This window comes from Indicator indicator, chromosome 34 (genome assembly GCF_027791375.1).
Source record: "Indicator indicator isolate 239-I01 chromosome 34, UM_Iind_1.1, whole genome shotgun sequence".
Classification (NCBI taxonomy): Eukaryota; Metazoa; Chordata; class Aves; order Piciformes; family Indicatoridae; genus Indicator; species Indicator indicator.
In genome coordinates, this window is record NC_072043.1 from 2,954,784 (window position 1) to 2,974,125 (window position 19,342).

The window sequence follows — 19,342 nt, forward strand, 5'->3', positions numbered from 1 at the left end:
AGTGTGCCAGATTCTCCCAAAAGGGGTGGTAGGCGTCCTGGGACCTTCCTCAAGTCCAGCCTCAAGCTCTATTATCAGCAATATCTGTGGGGAAAAAGAGGTAAGTGGAAAAGTTCCATGTCTGAGTAAGTCTATGCCCATGCACTGACTGACTTGGTCCCAATGCCCTCATGCCCAGAGGCTGGCAGGGGCTGGGAGGGGTAGTGCAGGAGCCCTGGCTCTTCCTCCCTGTGTTGCACAGCAGGCCTGGGGTGAAAACAGAACCAGTCACAGTGGGTGAGGGACAGTGGAGAGATCCTGACCTGTTCCCAAGCCCCATCTTCTGCACATTGTCCTTCAAACTGCAGATGCTCTTGGTGGGCTCTGGTCACAGCAGTGCTTCCCTACTGGCTGCTGCTGGTGCCCAAGCTGCCTGGCATCTGCTGGTGGTTCAGTAAGTACAGGTTAGGTGTTTAATTTACCAGCAGACCCAGCAGCAGTGCCTCCTGTGCATACCCCATGCAGAAAGGCTTTCTGCAGCCTGAAATGGCTTTGAGACTGCAGTGCCTATGCCAAGTCCCAGCTACAGCTGCACAGCTCCCTGCAGCCTCCAGCTCTGTGCTGCCTTCTGCCTCTTGCAGTTCTGGTTCAGATCTGGTGCTCTGTTTCTCAGCCATCACTCCTGTGTGTGTGCACCTCTCCTTGCCCCACACACACCTCAAACCCTCTCCAGCTGATGCTCACAGGCCACCTCATCCCCAGTGTGCCCTCATGCCCCAGATGCAAGGCAGAGCAGGGACATTGCCCCCATTAGACAGGGGTAGTGAGGTACCTCCCTGTGCTACTCCAGGACCTCCCTGGCAAAGGTGACTTGCTGTGGTCACCTGCTGGATCACCCTTCCTGTGCTGCTCCACTGTGGCTTTCAATGAGCACAGCTGGCAGCTTGGTTTATTGCCCCTTCTCCTAATGCACATATTCTTGCATCCTCTCCCTGCTCTGTTCTGCCAGCCTTGGCCTTTTCTGATCTGTATCACCTTTCACTTCAGCTAACTCAAACTGTATCCCCACTGACTGAGGGCTGCAAAAGCCTCAGCTTGCCCTGGCAGATGCTTATCCCAGCCAAAGTTCCTGGATGTGGACATGACTTTGTGCACATACCTGGAAAGCTGCACCCCTTTCTCTTTGCTGCTATTTCATCAATGCAAACCCTTTTTATCTGTGTCCAGACCATGTGCCTGATTTAATATTTTATAAGCCATGAACCATCTTATACTGATCTGGCTCTGCTTGTGGGATAGGAAAAGATATTGAGCTCTTCTCTCACAGTTCAACCCTGCAAAGCCAGACAAAAATCTCTGAGCCTTTTAGTAGCCTCTGTCTGGAGCCCAGCCTCAAGAGAGGGGAGTGGCTGGAACTGAGCACTGTAAATAACTTACCTTCACAAATGACTGCTCTTTTTTGTTCCCTGAGAATCAGAAGTGGTGAAGTGATCTTTTAGACCTAGTGCTCAGGGCTTGCAGCAGGATGTGTCTCCTGAGAGTATTTTGCAGTACTTTCTCCAGTTAAACGTCCCAGACGTGCTCCATCCCAGGCAAAGGCAAGTCTGCAGCAAGAGACTCTAAGTGTTTCTCCCTGAAATTCATATTCAGCCTGAGTCTCTGATCTATGGCTCTTCATTTATTCTTCTTTCCCCCCATTTTCAGAAATTAAGGGTGAGTGCCAATGCACTCCTAAGGTATTTGATGCTCAATCTTGATCTCAGCTGCCCTCATGGTGATGTAAACCTGCAGTAACTCCCTGTGATTTAATGTCAGAGTAGCACCAGTTGGTGCTGCTGTATTAAAGGTGATCCAGCACCCAGCCAGAGCCATTGTGCTTCCAGCCATTCATCAGGTCAAGGAGAGTGTCCCCATTTGACCACTGAGGCACTGAGTGGTGGAGTGTCTGGCCTGATGTTCACCAGGAGCTTGTGGTAAAGTTGATGGATGAACTTGTGTCTGCCAAAGGCCAAGAGACACATTTCCTTCCCTCCTGCTTGGGGAAGGGCATTGCACAGGGACAGAGCTTTCAGAAAGGAGAAGGAGCCTCCAGGACTAAACATGAAGTCTGAACCACAGCAGTGATCAGCTCTGGGTGCTTGCAGGAGCTGCCATGGTGGTGACTGCCCTCAGCTCTGTCTGCCTCTCTCTCTTCTCTAGTAGCACTTGTTGCTGCAGGTCTCAGACTGCATCTAGCTCCCAACAGTGATCATCTTGCTTGTACTGGAGCTGCCCTGCCTGCTCTGGTTAAAGGAGTTTGCTTTTCACTTGCAGTCTGCCTCTCTCCCTGTTAACAGAGCCCACAGCAAGGGCTGCAGAGTGGAATCAAGGCAGATAGCAGCTTATTACTCTTTACCTCTCCTATTGCTAACCAAACAGCTTATGGTGTCAATAAAGCAGCCATCACAACCCACTAATGGCCTTTCCCAGGAGGTGAGAGATGGGAAAGGACTAATAATGGAGGAAAAGAGGACTTGACACTACTGCAATGAAGCTGCAGCACATGTTTCCCTTTCTCTGTGTTTCCTTCCTTCCAAATAATTCACTTAGCAAAAGGAAAACAATTTGGCTGAACCCCCAGTGGCTGAGCTTGATCTGCCTGCCCACCCCTTCCCTCTACGTGAAACCATGAGGTGTGCAGCAGAGATGCCTTGGAGGGAGCCCTCAGGCTGTGACCCTGTGCTTCCCTTCCCCAGATTCCCTGGGGACAGCATCCCACTCCCACCTCCTGCCCCAAGTTCCCTGGGATCAGCATCCCCTTCCCACCTCCTGCTCCGCTGCATTACTGACAAGTGCAGCATTGTTGGACTCATGGTTGCTGTCCCGCTGGAGCTTGCCTGCCGTATGGCCACCTGTTAGCTCTTTGCTGATCAAAAAAAAACAAAGCTTCTGGCTGCTGCATCTGTTCCTCTCTCTCCTGAGCCTTACCAGTGCAGGGTCATCTTGTTCTTCCCTTCATCTCTCCTAATTACCTGACGACAAATGGGTTCTGCAGGCAGAGGTGGATTTGCAGCCTTTCGTCTGTCTAGCACACAGCAAAGAGCTGAGGGCCTCCAGCACATGCTGTGGAAGTCCCTACTGCCTGCAAAGCATCCTCCAAATACACCCAGGCAGCAAGCCTGAAACAAGTGTGGGCCCAGGTACAATTAGTGCCCAAGCTAATTAGGTTGAACTCATCCAAAGTGGTTTCCTGTGCTGTAATCACAGCCCCCTTTGCCTTTCACTGAATGGCCCAGCAAGACTTTTCCTGATCCACTCCTTCCTGTGGCTTCTTGTTGCTGCAAGAATTATTTTCCTCTGCTACTGCACAAATCCCAACCTCCCCTCTTCACTCTGCAGTTATTGGGGTACCTCACTTGCTGCCTGCTGTGCATTTCACATCAAAGATCCTTTATGGTAGATTTACCTGCTTTTATTCCTTTTTCTTCTTGAATGATGTTTTTCTTTCCCCTCCTCCTCACCTAGGTTCCTCACTTCAAAGTGGCACCGGAGGAGTTCATGAAGCTGCAGCTCCAGCGGTTCACCACCCTCAACCTCCATCCCAGCAACACTGATATCAGTGTGGCCGTGGCAGGAATCCTGAATTTCTTTAACTGCACCACTGCCTGCCTCATCTGTGCCAAAGCTGAATGTAAGTCACTGCTGGGGTCAGCTGCCCCTTGCTCCCAGTGCTTTCTATTCTCTCTCTTGCATGTTTGGTGCCTGTAGAAGGTTCCACAGGCAGTGTCTGAGAGCTGCCTCGCTGTTGCATCCTGGTTGTGGTGGCATCCTGATCTCTCCTGGTTGTGGTGCCAGGGTCTTTTCTCTTGGCAGCAAGTGGGCCCTCAGAGAAGCCCAAAACAGCAGAGATTTCCAGGGCAGGTTTTCCACCTTGTTGCCCCGTGGAGGTGTTTGTAGTGTTCGTGGGAGGAGGAAAGGGTATGGGGAGAGACTTGCCTGCCTTCTGTTTGGCAATCTGAGGAGTGTTTTGCCTGCACAGATGGGGGTTTGAAATGGAAGGAGAAAAAAAAAGAAGAAGAAGAAAAAAAAAGAAGAAGAAGAAAAAAAAAAAAAAGGCTTAGGCTTGTTTCTGGAGATTATTTTAGCCAAGTAAAGGTCTTTTGAAATATGGTTTTCCCAAACCCACGTGTAGTTTGTGGCCTAAAAGCAGGACTTGATTGATAGTCAATACACTGCACACCCTCTTGGGCTTGCAGCCATACATCTGTTGGTAATTGTACATCTGGGTGCTGGAGCATTCACCTCAGCAAGACCATATTCATCTCAGCATAACTCTCTTAACATGGCAGGAGCAGGCTCTGCATCATAGTGGGTAGAGAGTAAAGTGTGTCAATGTGTAGATAGGTGGCTGGGATCCAGTACCCACACCTACCTTGCTTTCATTACCCTGTATCCAGATTCATTAGCACTGGAGTTTGCCATACAAACAGATCCAGGAGAGGAGCTTTGCAAAAGCATCTGGATCCTGTGAGAGCTCCAGGGCTTATGGCAAGAGCTTTGCAGTCTGTGACAGTGGGGCCAGGTACAGAGGAAAAGCAGCATCCTTTCCAGCTAGCCCTGGGCAAACTTCACACCACCAGCTGTGCTAGCAACACAGTGTTGTGGTGGACTCCTGCACAGGGACAGAAGGAATAAGAGTGTCTTTGCCTTTTCTTTCTCCTTTATGCACCCTGAAGAGGCCACATCCCCAGCTGATGTCAGTCAGTAAATTGCCTTCATTAAGCATGCTCAGATTTACCCCAGCAGAGGACCTGACCCAAAATGATGCAATTAAAATCATGCAAATGCTCTCCAACATGACTTCTAGCACTGAAATTTTTCATTGTCTAACCTTCAGCCAAAAAGAAAAGGAGGAAAATAAAAAAAAGGGGGGGGGAAAGAAAAGATAATTAGGTTTTCTCACCTAGCGTGCAGCTTACTCACAGCTCTGTCCTCAAGCTGCTGCCAGGCATGGAGCACACAAACACACCAGCATGGCACCATACACCCCTGCCCTTCTGCCCAGTTCTGTGCCCAGGCAAGCAGGTGCCTCCCATTGACATGTGAATCCCTCCCTGCTATTGATGTGACTCTTGGTTTGACTGGATCAGCACCTTGGGAACCAAACTGCTTGCATTCCAATAACACCTTTTGACTCAGCCCAGTTTATCCTGATATTCCTGGAAAACTCAATATTTAGGATGTGTTGTGTAGCCTGAGTCTTTCCCAGATCCAAGGAAGCAGTGAGATGGGTGCCTTTCATGCATCCTGCTCTGTGTGCCCAGAAAGGACTTTATCTGAGGCAAGTTTGGAGCTCTGCCTACAACAGGCTGCAGAAAAGGCATAATCAGCACCATGTAGGAGCACAAGCTCTCATTTTCCCTTAGGACAAGCAGGGCTCCTAAGCACAGCCCTTCAACAACTAACTCCTGGTACTCTGGGCTTTCAGAAGGTTCCCTGGAGGCAAATAAGGGGAGCATAGGAGCTGTCTGAAATTCTGTTTTGAGGAATGTTGTTATGGAGATCCCATGAGGAAGAGGCATGGCTGTTTTGGTGTAAGTACAAGGCTGTGTGATGGGACTCTTGAGTCCTAACCTGTCATGCTCATACTATCACTGTAAGGAGTCACATCCTTCCCTTGGGGACCAACTGTAATTTCTTCTGGCAGAAGCAGAAAATGACCCTTAAAATCAATGAACTTAGGCCAGCCTAAGTGTAATGCAGTGATGAATAGAATAAGATTTTGTGACTCATTTTCTCAGCGGGGTGGAATATTTAGCCGCTTTATGAATTGCTCTCAAGTCCTTATGTGGAAGGCTTTGTGTGATTCCACAGAATCTTTCTCCCAAAAAAGGCAACTACAAGCTAATACAGGGGTGCACAGTCTTCACAGCACCTATTCTGTGAGCTCTGATTGTCAGAGGGGAGGAAATAACCCAGTATTTAGGAAAGGATACCAGGGCACTGAGGTTGGAAAGCTTGTGCACACCCACAGGGAGGTGTTTGAAGTGCTGCTGTTGGGTCTAAGAGCGAGGCTGGAGGATGGGACTCACCATTTCTCTTCCCAGCTGTTAGGGTCAAGGATTGCACCAGCATAAACCCAGTGCAACCATAAAAAGAACTGATGGTCCCCTGGGTTTTGATCAGAAGAGCTCAGAGAGAAGGAGCTTATCTCTTCTGAGGTTTTCCAGGTCCTGCCTTTCCTGCTTCCCAAGAACATTCCTTGGCAGTTGACTGTAAGGTATGCCAGGTACTTTGGAAGGGAGGTCATGTCTGCAGAGAGCTTGAGGGTAGACTACTTCTGCCAGCTCCAAACATTTGCATAAGGACAGGAAAAATAAAGTAATCCAGATCAGGACTTCCCACTGGCCAGCTCAAACCAGTGACCTGCCTCAGGGTGCAGCTATGATCCCTGTTCAAACAGCACCAAGCAGCATGTGCCTGACAGCTTCTCTGCACAAGGTGCTCCTCCTTTTAGCACTTCAGAGTTGCCAGGAGGGTTCCACAAGCCCTTGCTCCCGTCTGGCCTGCTGAGCAGCCTTCTGAAGTGCCAGTCTGGCAGCAGGAGCATCTCACATCCACCTGTCATCAAACAAAGGGAAACCTCTTCAGATAATAGAAACTTGCCTCCATACGCCGAGAGGAGCTGCAAGCAGAAGGCCTGGTGAGGCTACAGGTAGGATCTGACAGGCTGTAAATTATAATTTCCTCGAGCTAGAGGAGGAAATCAAACAGAGCAGCAGAGGTGCAGATGCTTCATTCTTCAGCACAGAGATGCATGAAGAGGAAGCTGAAAGTCTGATGTGAATCACAAACTCTTAGCAGTCAGCAGAGGGACACTCTGCAGTGTGCAAGATTAACTTACAGCTGAGATACACAACCCTTGGTGATCAGAGGCAGGATCTAACTTTATTTCTGCAGGAAATCCAATAGAAAAGGTGCATTTTCAGAGGGGGTGACTGAAGATTTCCCTCCAGACTCCCATGCCCTGAATTTTTGTTCACTTTTCCCAGAGCCCACAGTAGGGCAGCTTTCCCTTTTCCTTCAGACCTGTCCAAAGCCAAGCCTGAAATTTAAATCATTGTGGGGGAAAAAGGCAAATTTCCATGGGTTTTGTGCTTGGTTGGTTGGGCTCTTTTAAGCAAGACTTAGAAAGTTAGTGAAGTGCTCTTAAAATCTTCCTCGGTTTTGCAGCAGCAAATTTTTGCTGGGATGAGCTGCAAGCAGTCTCAGGATTGTTACTTGCAGCAATCTGTCTGGTCCCTTGCAGATGTGGAAATAAGGGTGAAAACAAACTTGGCAAGGATCAAATGGAAGGCTTAGTGAAAGTTTACTTCTCATGAGCTAGCACACAAAAAAATATTCAGTTGTGGTCTAGCTAGGGCCATGCTCACAGACTTAACCATATCTTTGCAATGATCTCTGCCTTGCCTGACAGCAGAGCTTTCCATCCCCAGGGACACATGTCCCCAGAGGACAATAGCTCCCTGCTAGAGTGTTCCAAGGTCTCCAAAGTGTATCCAAAGAGTTGTGCATTACAGGACACTTTGGGAGCTGGTAATGCAAGGGCTTCAGAGGAGGAATTGTCCTCCAGCAACCAGTGATATCCTAAACCATCCCATGTGCCCAGAGACAATGGAGAACTTGTCTGGACTCTGGGATCCTGAACAAATGTTATCAGCAATGTTATCTCTTCTCAAGTGGCCTTTGGGGCCACTTTTTGTCCAGAGAAGGGCTGAAGCAGTTCCATCATTTCCCATTCCCTGCTGGCCCAAGCAGCAAGCCTGCACTGCAGCCCCAAATCCTTTCCTTGGCAGCACACAGAACTCCAGGGCTGCTCCCTTGCCAGGGATGAGTCTGGGCCACAGGAGAAGTGGTGTGTGAACTAAACATAAAACTTAAAGCTATCAGCTTGGTTTTTTTTTTTTCCCCTTCCTTTTATTTGAAGGCCTTTTAAACCTAGAGAAGTTGCTCCGGCAGTTCCTCATTTCCAAGGACACTCTCTCAGTGCGGATGCTGGATGACAGCAGGGATCCCACCCCTCTCCTAAAGGAGATCAGAGATGACAAAACAGCTACCATCATCGTGCATGCCAATGCTTCCATGTCCCACACCATTCTGCAGAAGGTAAGTGTCCAGGAGGTGGCACAGTCGTGAATGCTGCTGCTCCCCCTGCCCGCCACAGCAGCGTGCAGGTGCTGGGTGATAATGGGGTGGAAAAATTCCTGCAGCAAGGCTGGAAGTGGTCTCTGCTGAGAGGGGAATTGCCACTGATGGAGTTGCTGGGGAAAATAATTTGCAGGGTTATATGTGTAGGAGCAATGGTTTAATTGCTCTGAGCTGCTGTGTTTGCTTTGCAGAAGTGGTGTGTGCATGTGGCTCCTCTTGCCCTCAGTTGTGGAGGGCTGCTTTGGGCTCTGAAATTACTCAATCAGTGCAGCAGTGTTTTTTTTTTTTTTTTTTTTTTTTCCCTCTCCAAGTACATTTTTAATTTTTTGCTTCCCCCTTTTTCTTTTTTTTTAATTTTATTTTTGATGGTGTTATTAACTGAGATTTTATTTTAATCATGTTTAATTTTTTTTTAATTGCTCTCTTGCTGCAGTTTTTAGCTTTTTCTGTTTTGATAGCCCACTTCAAAATTGAGCAGTGGCTCCAGATGGAGTCTAAAGTTGTCTGGACTTTCCCACATCCTGGGAAGGAACAAGAAGTACTTTCCTGAATGGAGGCAGGATCCAAAGAGTGGGATCCCCCTTTGCTGTTGGTGCAGGCATTACACACAGTGTCCTGGCTGCTGTTTCAGGGTCATTCGAAGGCCTTGACTGGATCAGATTTAGCCCTTCTGACAGCCAGCAGCAGCCATCAGTGCTGCTTTCATTATTCCTTCCCCTCCCTCAAAGACTTTCATTCCACTGCTTGCAATTTTACATTCCCAAGCAGGCAGGTTTGAGGTTTTCTTGGAGTCCCTCTGTGCAGAAGTGGGGTGTGTGGTGTGGCGTTTTTGTTGTGTTTCTTTTTTTCACCTGGTCCCTGTTGCATGCTGCCTGACTGCTGAGGGCTGTCCCCCTCCTCTGTTGCTATAGTGACTTCCCACAGGCACACAGCAGTGCTCTTTGGGCACCCACAGTCTGCCTTCCTGTCTTGAGCATCCTTCTGCCACCACTGATAGAGATGTCAGAGATTGCCACGATTTTTCAGCAGTTCAGTAAAAAACCTGATGCAGCCTTCCTGGCTGGAGGATTGTAGGAATGGAAGGTCATAAATAATGGGCTTCTTGTCTGGTAAATTCCTGCAGCTTGGGAGGCTGAAAAGTGTTTTCTCTCTAGAGGTGCAACCAGTGTAGGGAGTGTGCTTTTGGTGAGCAAGTTGGTATATCCTTGGCTTCTGCCCAGAATCCCAGAATGCCAGGTTGGAAGGGACCCCAAGGATCATCTGCTCTAACCTAGAAAGGTGATAGTGGAGTTGAAATGAGCTGGCCCAGCACCCTGGCAAGCTGAGTCTTGTCTAACGTAGGGGAATCCACTGCTTCCCTTGGGAGAGAATTCCAATGTCTGACTGTTCTCATGGGGAAACATTTTCTTCTGGAGTCCAATGGGAATCTCCCCAGCAGTAACTTGTCCCCACCACCCCTTGCCTTTTCCATGGGACTCCTTGTACAAAGGTCACCAAAAGCAAGGGAACTGCGCTCCTAGTATGGAAGTGCCTTGTGTCAGGACTGTCTCAGGAGGCCAGTCCTGGCCTCAGACAAGGAGATAAATTGCAGTTTCTCATTTCTTGCCCTCCACATATGGTCTGGAGACACTTGGTTGCTTCCCCCATTAGCAGCCTGTCCCTGCTGCCCACCTGCTAGGGAGCAGAGTAAATGGACAGGAGCCGCGCGCGCAGGAAGCGCTTTGCTGCTCGCTTTGATTCTCTGCCCTTGAAATCAAATGCACTGACTTCAAAGTGGGTCAGAGAGAGAACTGACATTATCACTGTCCCCAGGAAGGGAAATGGGTGCCAGGTTTTATTGTGGAAGGGCTTAAAAAATGAGGCAGCTGTCTGAAAGAGCTGGCTGAAAGGCAGGTCAGCAATCCCCTCTGGAATCATCATGATTCGGTCAAGTGACTTCCCTGTGTCCATTTTGCCACCTGGGTAAGGGACAGAGTGACAATGTGCAACCAAAGGGCTGTGCACAGCCAGACCTAAGCCACCATCCAGTCATCTGTGGGCATGCAAAGCTTTCCTCACTGCCCATGTCTCATGTAAAGAACAGGCAAGAATAGTGAGTGGAGCAATCCAAGCCACCCCTTCTCTATTCTTCTTTCGCTCACTTCCTGCTGTTGCCATCCTTCAGCTTTTCGGGAAGATGGAAAAGGACTAAAACCAAGTAAAGAGGTGCTGCCTTGGGTCCTTCCCTCCCCTCTGCTTCCAGTCCCTCTGTGTGGTCTGAGGTGATGGAAAAACCTCTTTGCCAAGGTCTGGAAGCATTATTTGAGCCCAGCTGTGCTTGGCAGTGGAACACAGACTTTCAGGAGGATCTGTAGATTAATCCCCCACTTTCCCGAGCATCTGTTCCCACAACCAACTCCTCCTTTACTGAGAATTTTGATTTTTTGGAAAAGAACTTCAATGATCTGCTCTGTCATCTCTAGAATAGGTCATCCCATGGAAAATAAAAAAATCTGTGAGCTTCTCTCTGTATCTCCATACACTTTTGTTCTCTTTTTTTCTGTTTCTATGACCATCACAACCCTGTCTAAATGCTGAAGAAGAGAGAGAGCTACTAGGTTTCATTCATGCTAATTAATCTGCCAGGCTAGAGCCCAAATCTGATACATGAGGGAAAATCACCAGTGGGATGTCTGGCCTGTTGCTGTAACTCTAGAAGGGCATTTTATGCCTTGCTCTCTGAATCACAATGTTTGCAGTGAAAGGAGGCAAGCCCTGAGCTCCCTCCGCTGCTGCTTTCCCTCATTATCTTCAAAAAGATGTTGGTAGTTGAACAGGAGCAAAGCAGCAAACCTCAGCCAACCTTGCTGTTCTCCATCCACAAGGACACCTGAGGAGCTCCTCACCCCAAAGGGCTCTGGAGGCCTCAGGCTGGGGCTGCAGGACCCCACCTTGCCTTGCTAGGGTCTGTGCAGGCTGTTGCTGTTGGAAGCTTTTCCTTCCAATGGGCATCTTCCTTCCAGGTTGTCCTTGGCAGGGCGCACCCACAGAATGGGGCCACGTGCAGAAGTCCCCAATGTCATCTTGTCTTGATGCACAGGGAGCAGGGAGCCACAGATCCACAGATTGCCTTGGGTTGGAAGGGACCCTCAAAGGTCATCTTGTCCAACCCCTCCTGCAGTCAGCAGGGACACCTCCAACTACATCAGGCTGTCCAGAGCCACATCAAGGCTGATCTTCAGTGTCTCCAGGGATGAGGTCCCAATCACATCCCTGGGCAACCTGTTCCAGTATTTCACCACCCTCACTGTGCAGAACTTCCTCCTGGTGTCCAACCTAAATCTGCCCTGCTCCAGTTTCAAATGGATGGTCACAGGGGCTCGGACCTGCACCTCATGCAGTACTGGATGGTTTGTCCCTGCCAGGCAGCCTCTGTGCAGGTGCTTTGTCAGTGCTGTGGCAGAGAGGAAACCTCAGGTAAGCTCAGACCTGCTTGAAAAATTGGTTCCCCAGACTTTAATTTCACAGGTCAAATTGTGCTGCTGTGTCCCACCCTTCCCTGCCTGCAGGAAGACAGCAGTGCTTGCACAGAGCGATAAGGATGAAAAAGCAAATGTGGCCCAGTCTCTGCCTTGCTGGAGTGGAGATTGAAGATTGTCAGGCTCTGGTCTAATCTCCTTCCCTCTCCTTCACAGGCAGCTGAACTGGGAATGGCGTCTGCCTATTACACCTATATCTTCACTAATCTGGTAAGACAGTTTCCTCGGCTCTGCTGCGCTCTGCCTGTGGAGCCTTGTTAATGGGAGCTGATCTCCCCAGCCCTGGGAGCTTTGGGAAGAGCTCCATGCCCACAGAGCAGGGCGTTTGCAACAGAGGGGGCAAGGGAGGGAAAGAGAGGTGTCCCACTGCAACCCTGAGCATCCATCAGGGAAAGTCCTGGCCTGGCCTTCAGGAGGGGGAAGCTGACAGGTGCCTGGCAGCAGCCATCCATCCAGAGGCAGGGTTTGTAGGCACTGCCATCAGAACTGCTGCAATGAGGTGTGTGGTTCCTTGGGAGGCACTAGCAGATGGATGGGTCCTGACTGGGGGCTCAGGAGGGTCATGCTGGAGGTGTCAGCCCCCAAGCTCGTTCCTCACACTCAGATAAGGGCAGAGCAGGCTGTGCTGGGGCTCTAGGCAGAGGCCACCACAGCCCTGTGCTTTCCTGACGTGCCTCTGAGCAGGGCTGTGTGAGACAAAGGAAGGATGATGCCATAAATGTTGAGAGGCAGAGCAGGGTATATCTTCAGCATGGCCCCCAGTGATTTGGCTTTATAGCTACTAATAACATTAATGGGGGGATGGTGCAGTTAAATCCCCAAGCACTGTGCTAAACAAGGAGTGATGGGGCTTAGGCAGCAGCAGGGGGAAACCCAAAATAAACATCAGAGAAGCTTCCCTGGCTGCAGCAGCTACGAGGCTCCTGAACAGGCTGCCTTGTGGCATGGGGCAAATGCTAGCACCAGGGAGACCAGACACCTGCCTATTAATGCTGGTGTGGGCATGATGGAAACCTGAGTGTGGCTGGATGATGAAGGGGAGGTGCCTTCTGACCCCAAATGATACTCATATTCTCTAATTTCTATTAATATTTATGCCGGGAGGTGTGTGTGAGTGTGCCAGGAAAGCTGAGAGCTGAATCACACTTTGTGTTTGGGTGGGAGAGAGACAGAAATGGATGGAGCCAAATGGGTAGGCAGGAGAGCTGCAGTGGAGGGGAGGAGGGGGAAGGAGTGAAATGGAGGGGTGGAAAGTCAAGAGAGCAATTAGGTCAGAGAATGGAAAAAGGGTAGGGAAAGGAGATGTTAGGAGAGAGAGAAAAAAACAAAAACAAAAAGCACCAAGCAACAACTAAAAAAGAGAAAAGCCACAAGCTTCTTACCTGAGCTAACAGCATTCTGAGTCCTGCTTAGTGCTTGATCCATTGGTCTCAGCCTTCCTCAGAAGCAGTTCAGCAAGAGCAAGCCTCCCTGCTCCAGTTTGTGCCCACGCAAACGATTGGCGTCGGGCAGGAAGGCCAAAGAGAGGAGCTGTACCTGGAGGGACCAGCCAGAGATGGACACTGAGGGAAGAGCTGTGCCCTTTTGGGAGGTGAAGGCCACTGGTGTCAAGGCAGTGGTGCTGCTCTGTGACTTCCCAGCCCTCAGTGCCAGCCCTGAGTCCGTGTAGCTGTGCTGTTGCTGCTGGCAGAGCTGGTGAGGCATTGGCCTTCTCTGTCAGATCCTGCTCACAAGGCTAAACCACTCCAGGCATTTCCCAGTCCCAGCCAGAGGCTTCCCTGTTGCCCTCCAGTCCCAGCAACTGTTTCACGTTCCACTTGCCTGCATCCCACAGACTGGGACTATGCCCACAGCAAGGGTTTTCTGTCTAACAGCACACTCTGTTCCTGGATGGGTAACAGGATAACTATCAAAATTAAGCTTCCCACTGCACCCCACCTCCGTCCAGCTGCTTTTGAGGGTGGCTGTGATGAATGGGTTGGGTTGGAAGGGACCTTAAAGATCGCCTTAGCATTTGCTCGAAGTCAAGAGGTGAAATTTGTTTTGGAAACCCATTCATCTAGTGTAATGCAGTTATGGCAGGTGAGAGAGAAATTAATTTTGTTGCCATTCACTGTCACAGGATATTAATCTGTTTACCCAGGCTATTTTGCCACTTAGTCCCAAAGACGAGCTCTCAGCAGAACTAACTGGATTTTTGGCAGGGACCATTAAAGAAAGGTGACACTGGGCAAAACCTGGGCAGATGGAAGAGGTGTTTAAGGAAATTAGTAATATTTAAATGGGAATGAGAGATGGGAGTGAGCTACATAGACTAATAAACCTGGAGGGATTATCAAGCTCCTAATGAACCCTCTGAGGCTTCGCCATCACTGCCTAATAGAAAAGATAAAATCAGAGTGAGCTGCTGTCAAGGGGAGCAAGCAAAAATATGGCTTTAAGTGGAGGGAGAGCTCATCAGAGGGCAAAGAGACAGGCTGTGGAACATTGAGCTGCTTGGAGATGGGAAAATATTTCAAGGAGGGGGGGGAAACAAAAAAAAAAGGGGGATAAAATGCTAAATTAAACACCTGCCCTGCAGCTCTGGAGGGGGAATTCTGTTCCTGTCTTGTAGCATTAATTTTATTTAATAAGCAGAGCCCAGCCAACAGCCAGTTGTGTGTCACAGCTCTGCTCTCTGCAGAGCATTAGATGGAGGAGAGTCCCCATGACTCCCCCAGCTGCAGGAGACGGAGGCAGGGTGAGGCTCCTCCAGAGCCAGGCTGATGGCTGCAGAGCAGCATGGAAGGCAGAGAGGTGCCTGAAAGCTGATGCCAGCCTTTGGCAGGAGGTTGTGGGAGCAAATGAGGAGGAAGCCCTCAGCCCCTGATGCATCTCCATCGGAGCCGAGGCGAGCAGGCTGGTGTAAAAATATCCACAGGCTAATTCACTGTGTGTGAATTCATTATCAGCCTCCTTCAGCCAGCTCAAGAAATCCCTTTTGTCAGCAGCAGAAGCTCAACAGATTTTCCAGGAATCCTAATGAAGCTCCCAGAACACAGCAGGATTGTTGTGTTATTCTTCCCCCATGTCCATCCTCTGCATGTGAGGCACTTGTGGCAACTGAGCATCTTTCTGTCCTCAGTCACAGAGTAGGGGTTGGAAAGGACCTTTAGAGATGATTGAGTCCAACCTCCCTGCCACATCAAGGCTGATCTTGAATATGTCCAGGGATGGAGCTTCAACCACATCCCTGGGCAACCTGTCCCTGTATTTCACCACTCTCACTGTGTAGAACTTCCTCCTGATGTCCAACCTAAATCAGAAATCCTGGGAATCTGTAACAGCACAGGGCAGGAGGGGTGTTGGATGCCTCCAAAATCCTTTTTTATCTTCTTAATTCTTTCTAGCTCCTTGCTTTTGTCTGTCTTTATTTCCCTCTCTCCTTTTTTCTTTTCTTTTTTTTTCTTTTTAATGTAATGTGTAGACCTCAGCCTGGGTTGAAATTCCAAAATGCTTCCCAGGCAGGAATAACTGAAACAATTAAAATGATTACTGTAGGAAGGAAGGTGTAAAGGTGCTCTACTAGTGCTTTGAGTCAGGCAATCTATTCATTGGATGCAGTTTTGTTCCCTGACAATATTGTGTGGAGGTGTTGGTGCTGATAAAACAGCTGCTGTATTCAATTTCCAGAGACTTGATAAATCAGGTTTGGAGTTGGTTTCTTGCTGTTCTTGTTTCCTTGGGGTTTGGGGGTTTTGTTTGTTTTGGTTTGGTTTGGTTTCCCTTTGTATAGTGATTTATAAAGAGGTTAGTTTTCGTATAGGATGAGATTTTCAAAGCTCTGGATGCCCTGCTGGGGAGAAATTAGTGTCCAAATTACCCAGACAGCACCACACGCTTCAGCAGGAGCTTGTCATTGTGGTAACAGCCTTTGGAAGGAGGGAATGATGACAAATAAAGCAGAGGGGAAGTGGGACACAGTTTAGTATTTGGCCAGGGCTGTGGAGCTTAGGTTGTTAGTCCTGCTTAGTGAAATTTCATAGAATCATAGAATTGTTAGGGTTGGAAGGGACCTCAAGGATCAGCCAGTCCTAACCCCCCTGCCATGGGCAGGGACACCTCACACTACATCAGGCTGGCCAGAGCCTCATCCAGCCTGGCTGCAAACACCTCCAGGGATGAGGCTTCCACCACCTCCCTGGGCAACCTGTGCCAGTCTCTCACCACCCTCATGGGGAAGAATTTCTTCCTAACATCCAATCCGAATCTACCCATTTCTAATTTTGCTCCATTCCCCCCAGTCCTATCACTCCCTGACATCCTAAAAAGTCCCTCCCCAGCTTTCTTGTAGCCCCCTTCAGATACTGGAAGGCCACAAGAAGGTCTCCTGGGAGCCTTCTCCTCTCCAGACTGCACAACCCCAACTCTCTCAGTCTGTCCTCATAGCAGAGCAGCTCCAGCCCTCTGCTCATCCTCGTGGCCCTTCTCTGGACACCTTCCAGCACCTCCAGATCTTTCCTGTAGCAGAGACTCCAGAACTGGACACAGTTGTGAGCTCCCACGTGGGCTGTGGTGTTTGGCCTGGCTGTACCAGGTCTTCTGGCTCCAAACAGCCTCATCCTCCCTTGTGCAAGTGAAGAAGGTGAATTCTGTCCTTATGCTCTGACAAATTCTACCTTGCAGCTCAGCCAGCCTCCCCAATTCCCAGCAGCTGATGCAAACCTTTTTTGTAGAGCCCAAATCATTCCCTGAATTTATGGTTCATATTTTCAGTGGCATGTGGTAGCAGGGCAAACAAATCAGGTTTTGCAGGGATGCCAAAGCAATTTCTCCTCATTCTAGTTAGCATGAGAAAAGAAGGATTTAGATGAGGCAGTAACTGTAACTCCCTGCCTTTTGCTGCCTCTGCTACTTTACCTGTCTGAATTTTCTTTATGTATTGTCCATCCTCTGCTTGATTTCCAGTTGTTAAGTAAATCATTGTCTCAGATACAGCCCAGACCCTCTGATGTGAGAGCAAACCTCTCTCCTTTCCTCTACCCCCATGCTATCTTTCAGGCTTTGTACCCCTTGTTTTCAGGTCCCAACATTAGCACTTGTCCTCTTTGCTCTTTGAGGATTTGTCACTCTTCAAACCTCAGGCTCCCTGCAGAGAAATTGAAGTAAATTGCCTTCAGTAAGGACCTCACCAATGTGACACACCAACGTGTTTCCTAAAGTGCTCTGGTTTGAAGAACAACTCCCAGAAGGTCACAGCTCTCCTTGCATGAGGAGGTAAAAGGCTCCTCCTCAGATGCTGTTGAGGGTGTGTCAGCTTGGTAAGAGCAATCAGATTCTGTATGGACAGTTCAACCTGAATTGTCCTCGAGTTTAAGACCACAGTTCCTCTTGAACTACATGAACAGCCAAACATCAATGCCTTGGGTAAGTCTCTCACAGCCACTTAACCACTCAAAAGGCCACAGTGTGCTGCAGTGATGACTTTATTTCTTCCAGAGAAATTGATTTTTACATGTGGCCCATTATAAATATATTGACTCTGTCAATAGTTTATAAATAAACTAAGCCTTTCAAGAAAGCCATCAAGCACTTAACATAATATTGCCCACTCGAGTAAATAAATAAAGGCATTGTTAGAGGAGCTTAGGAATGATTAGCAGACTTGGCAGCTCAGCCCAGAAAGGCTAAGCAGGAGTCACCATCCCTGGAGGTACTCAAAGAGCTTGTGGACCTGGTGCTTAGGGGCTTGGTTTAGTGGTGACCTTGCAGTGGTGGGCTGAAGGCTGACCCAGATGATCTTGAAGGTCTCTTCCAACCAAAGACATTCTGTGTGGTTCTGTGTATTTTCTCCACTCAGTATAAATAGGACCAGGATGGTACCTTCTGCCCCTTTGGGATACACCTTCTAGTCCTGCCACCCATGCCCTGGGGAAAGACTCCCTGGAGAGAGTTTTATTTGTCCAAAGAACCAAGAGCTGGGGTACTTTATCTCCTCTGGTGAACCCTAAAATGATGAATAATGATGTAGACTGGTCTCCAGTGACGACAGCAGTGGAGTCACCAGAGCTGTGCTGACTTTGCACTAGATGAAGGTTTGGCTCTTGCATAAAAGCTGTCAGGCAATCTCAGCACGAGAACTGAACGTCACTCTTTGGAGGGTGACAGCTTTTCTAAGCACCAAATGCTCTGGAAATGGAAATTTTGCCAGAGTGAGGGTTTAATAGAGAAATGGAAGCCTTGGCCCGGTATTCTCCTTCCCATCCCACAGAAAAATAAAGAGCAGCACAGGGTGTTCTGGACCCACAGAGCTCGTGCCTGGTGTAAATCAGCCTCCACTGCTGTCAGAGCTTGGATCCTTGGCTGGAACTGAAGGGAATCTGAGGTCAGTGCAGCCTGCTGAGCTTACAGCACCACGAGTTCCTCCTTCTGAGCACTGGGCAATGACAGCATCAGAGGGTGTTTTAGAGGCTGCTAATCCGAAAATCCAATAAAGTCCTTGCAGTAACTAAGAGAGAAAGATAACCACAAGGGAGAGGAAGGAGGGAGTGGGACATCTCACTGTCAGTGTAGGTTTAATTGGACAAATCCTGTTCCTTCCAGGAGCTTGGATTGGGGTGAGGTTGAGCAGGCTGTGGGAAGGGTCTTGGCAAGTGAAAGCAAGCCAACTTCACCGTGGTCTGCATGCTGTATCCCTGCTTCCCGGGTGCTCTGGGTTATTAAAGATGTGATAAGAATCAAGTCAGGGAGCAAGGTTCTGCACACACAAATGGGATTCAGAACAATATCACCAGTGCAATCAATAAAGCTGGAGGGAGCTCAATAGCTGCTGCAGAGCTCTGAATAGCAACTGGCCCTCGTGCTACTGCGAGGTGAGCAATTACTGGGAGCTACTCGCTGGAGCAAGACTGCAGCATGGCAGTGCAGGGGAGTCTCCAGGGTTCACAGCTCCACACTTTAAAAAACATTTGCTTATCAGGCAGGCTGCTATGGCACTAATCATCCCTTGCCTGACTGGCCTCTTCCACGTAGAAGGCATCTCCAGCCTCTTGCCAGACCTTGGAAGAAGGGTGTGCTGGGTGGCAGTGGGGTGAGGAACAAGGGAAAAGCTGGACATCATTTGTGGAGCCTGCTTCAGTCTGTGAGTGGATTTGGGAGGTTATTCATTAATTATCTAGGAATTCTTAAATACAAATGCTGGCTTTGATGCTTTGCACTACAAGGCACGTTGCTTGCCCAGGTCTCTCATTGCTGTCTGATTTTTAATCGCTTGCCCTTTTTTGCTCTGTGCTTCAATTTCCTCCTCTGTGTTATGAGCACAACAGTTCCCTGGCAGGTGTCCCCACAGGGCAAGGCAGAAGTGATTCTGCACATTCCCCCAGCTCTGTACTGTGACCATATGAGCAGCAGCAGCTTGCTGTGTTGTGTTACAGAGCCAGGGTGAAACAGGCAGGGCAGGAGTGGGGGTTCCACCAGAAACCCCCAGTGTGCTGCAGGAGCCTTGTCAGCAGTGCAGGTGACAAGGAATGCAGATGACCTGGAATCAGCTGGCAGAGGATCCAAATGTGCAAGCTGAGGACCTTGCAATGAGTAACACCCTTGTACCTTGTGGGTTTATGTTCCTAATGAAATGGAGACTATAGCCTGTAAATCTGATTGTAACTCACAGCTAGCAACAC

The 19,342-nt window shown here is 49.1% G+C and overlaps 1 protein-coding gene across 1 annotated transcript in view; it reads left to right on the forward strand.

The window, feature by feature from the left end:
- The window catches only part of GRIK4 (glutamate ionotropic receptor kainate type subunit 4), a 146,177-nt gene that overhangs the window by 70,448 nt on the left and 56,387 nt on the right, over positions 1-19,342 (forward strand). The window contains exons 3-6 of the mRNA XM_054395622.1: positions 3-100; positions 3,484-3,649; positions 7,946-8,124; positions 11,841-11,894. Coding sequence (XP_054251597.1) covers positions 3-100; positions 3,484-3,649; positions 7,946-8,124; positions 11,841-11,894 — 497 coding nt within the window. The remainder of the gene's footprint in view (positions 1-2; positions 101-3,483; positions 3,650-7,945; positions 8,125-11,840; positions 11,895-19,342) is intronic.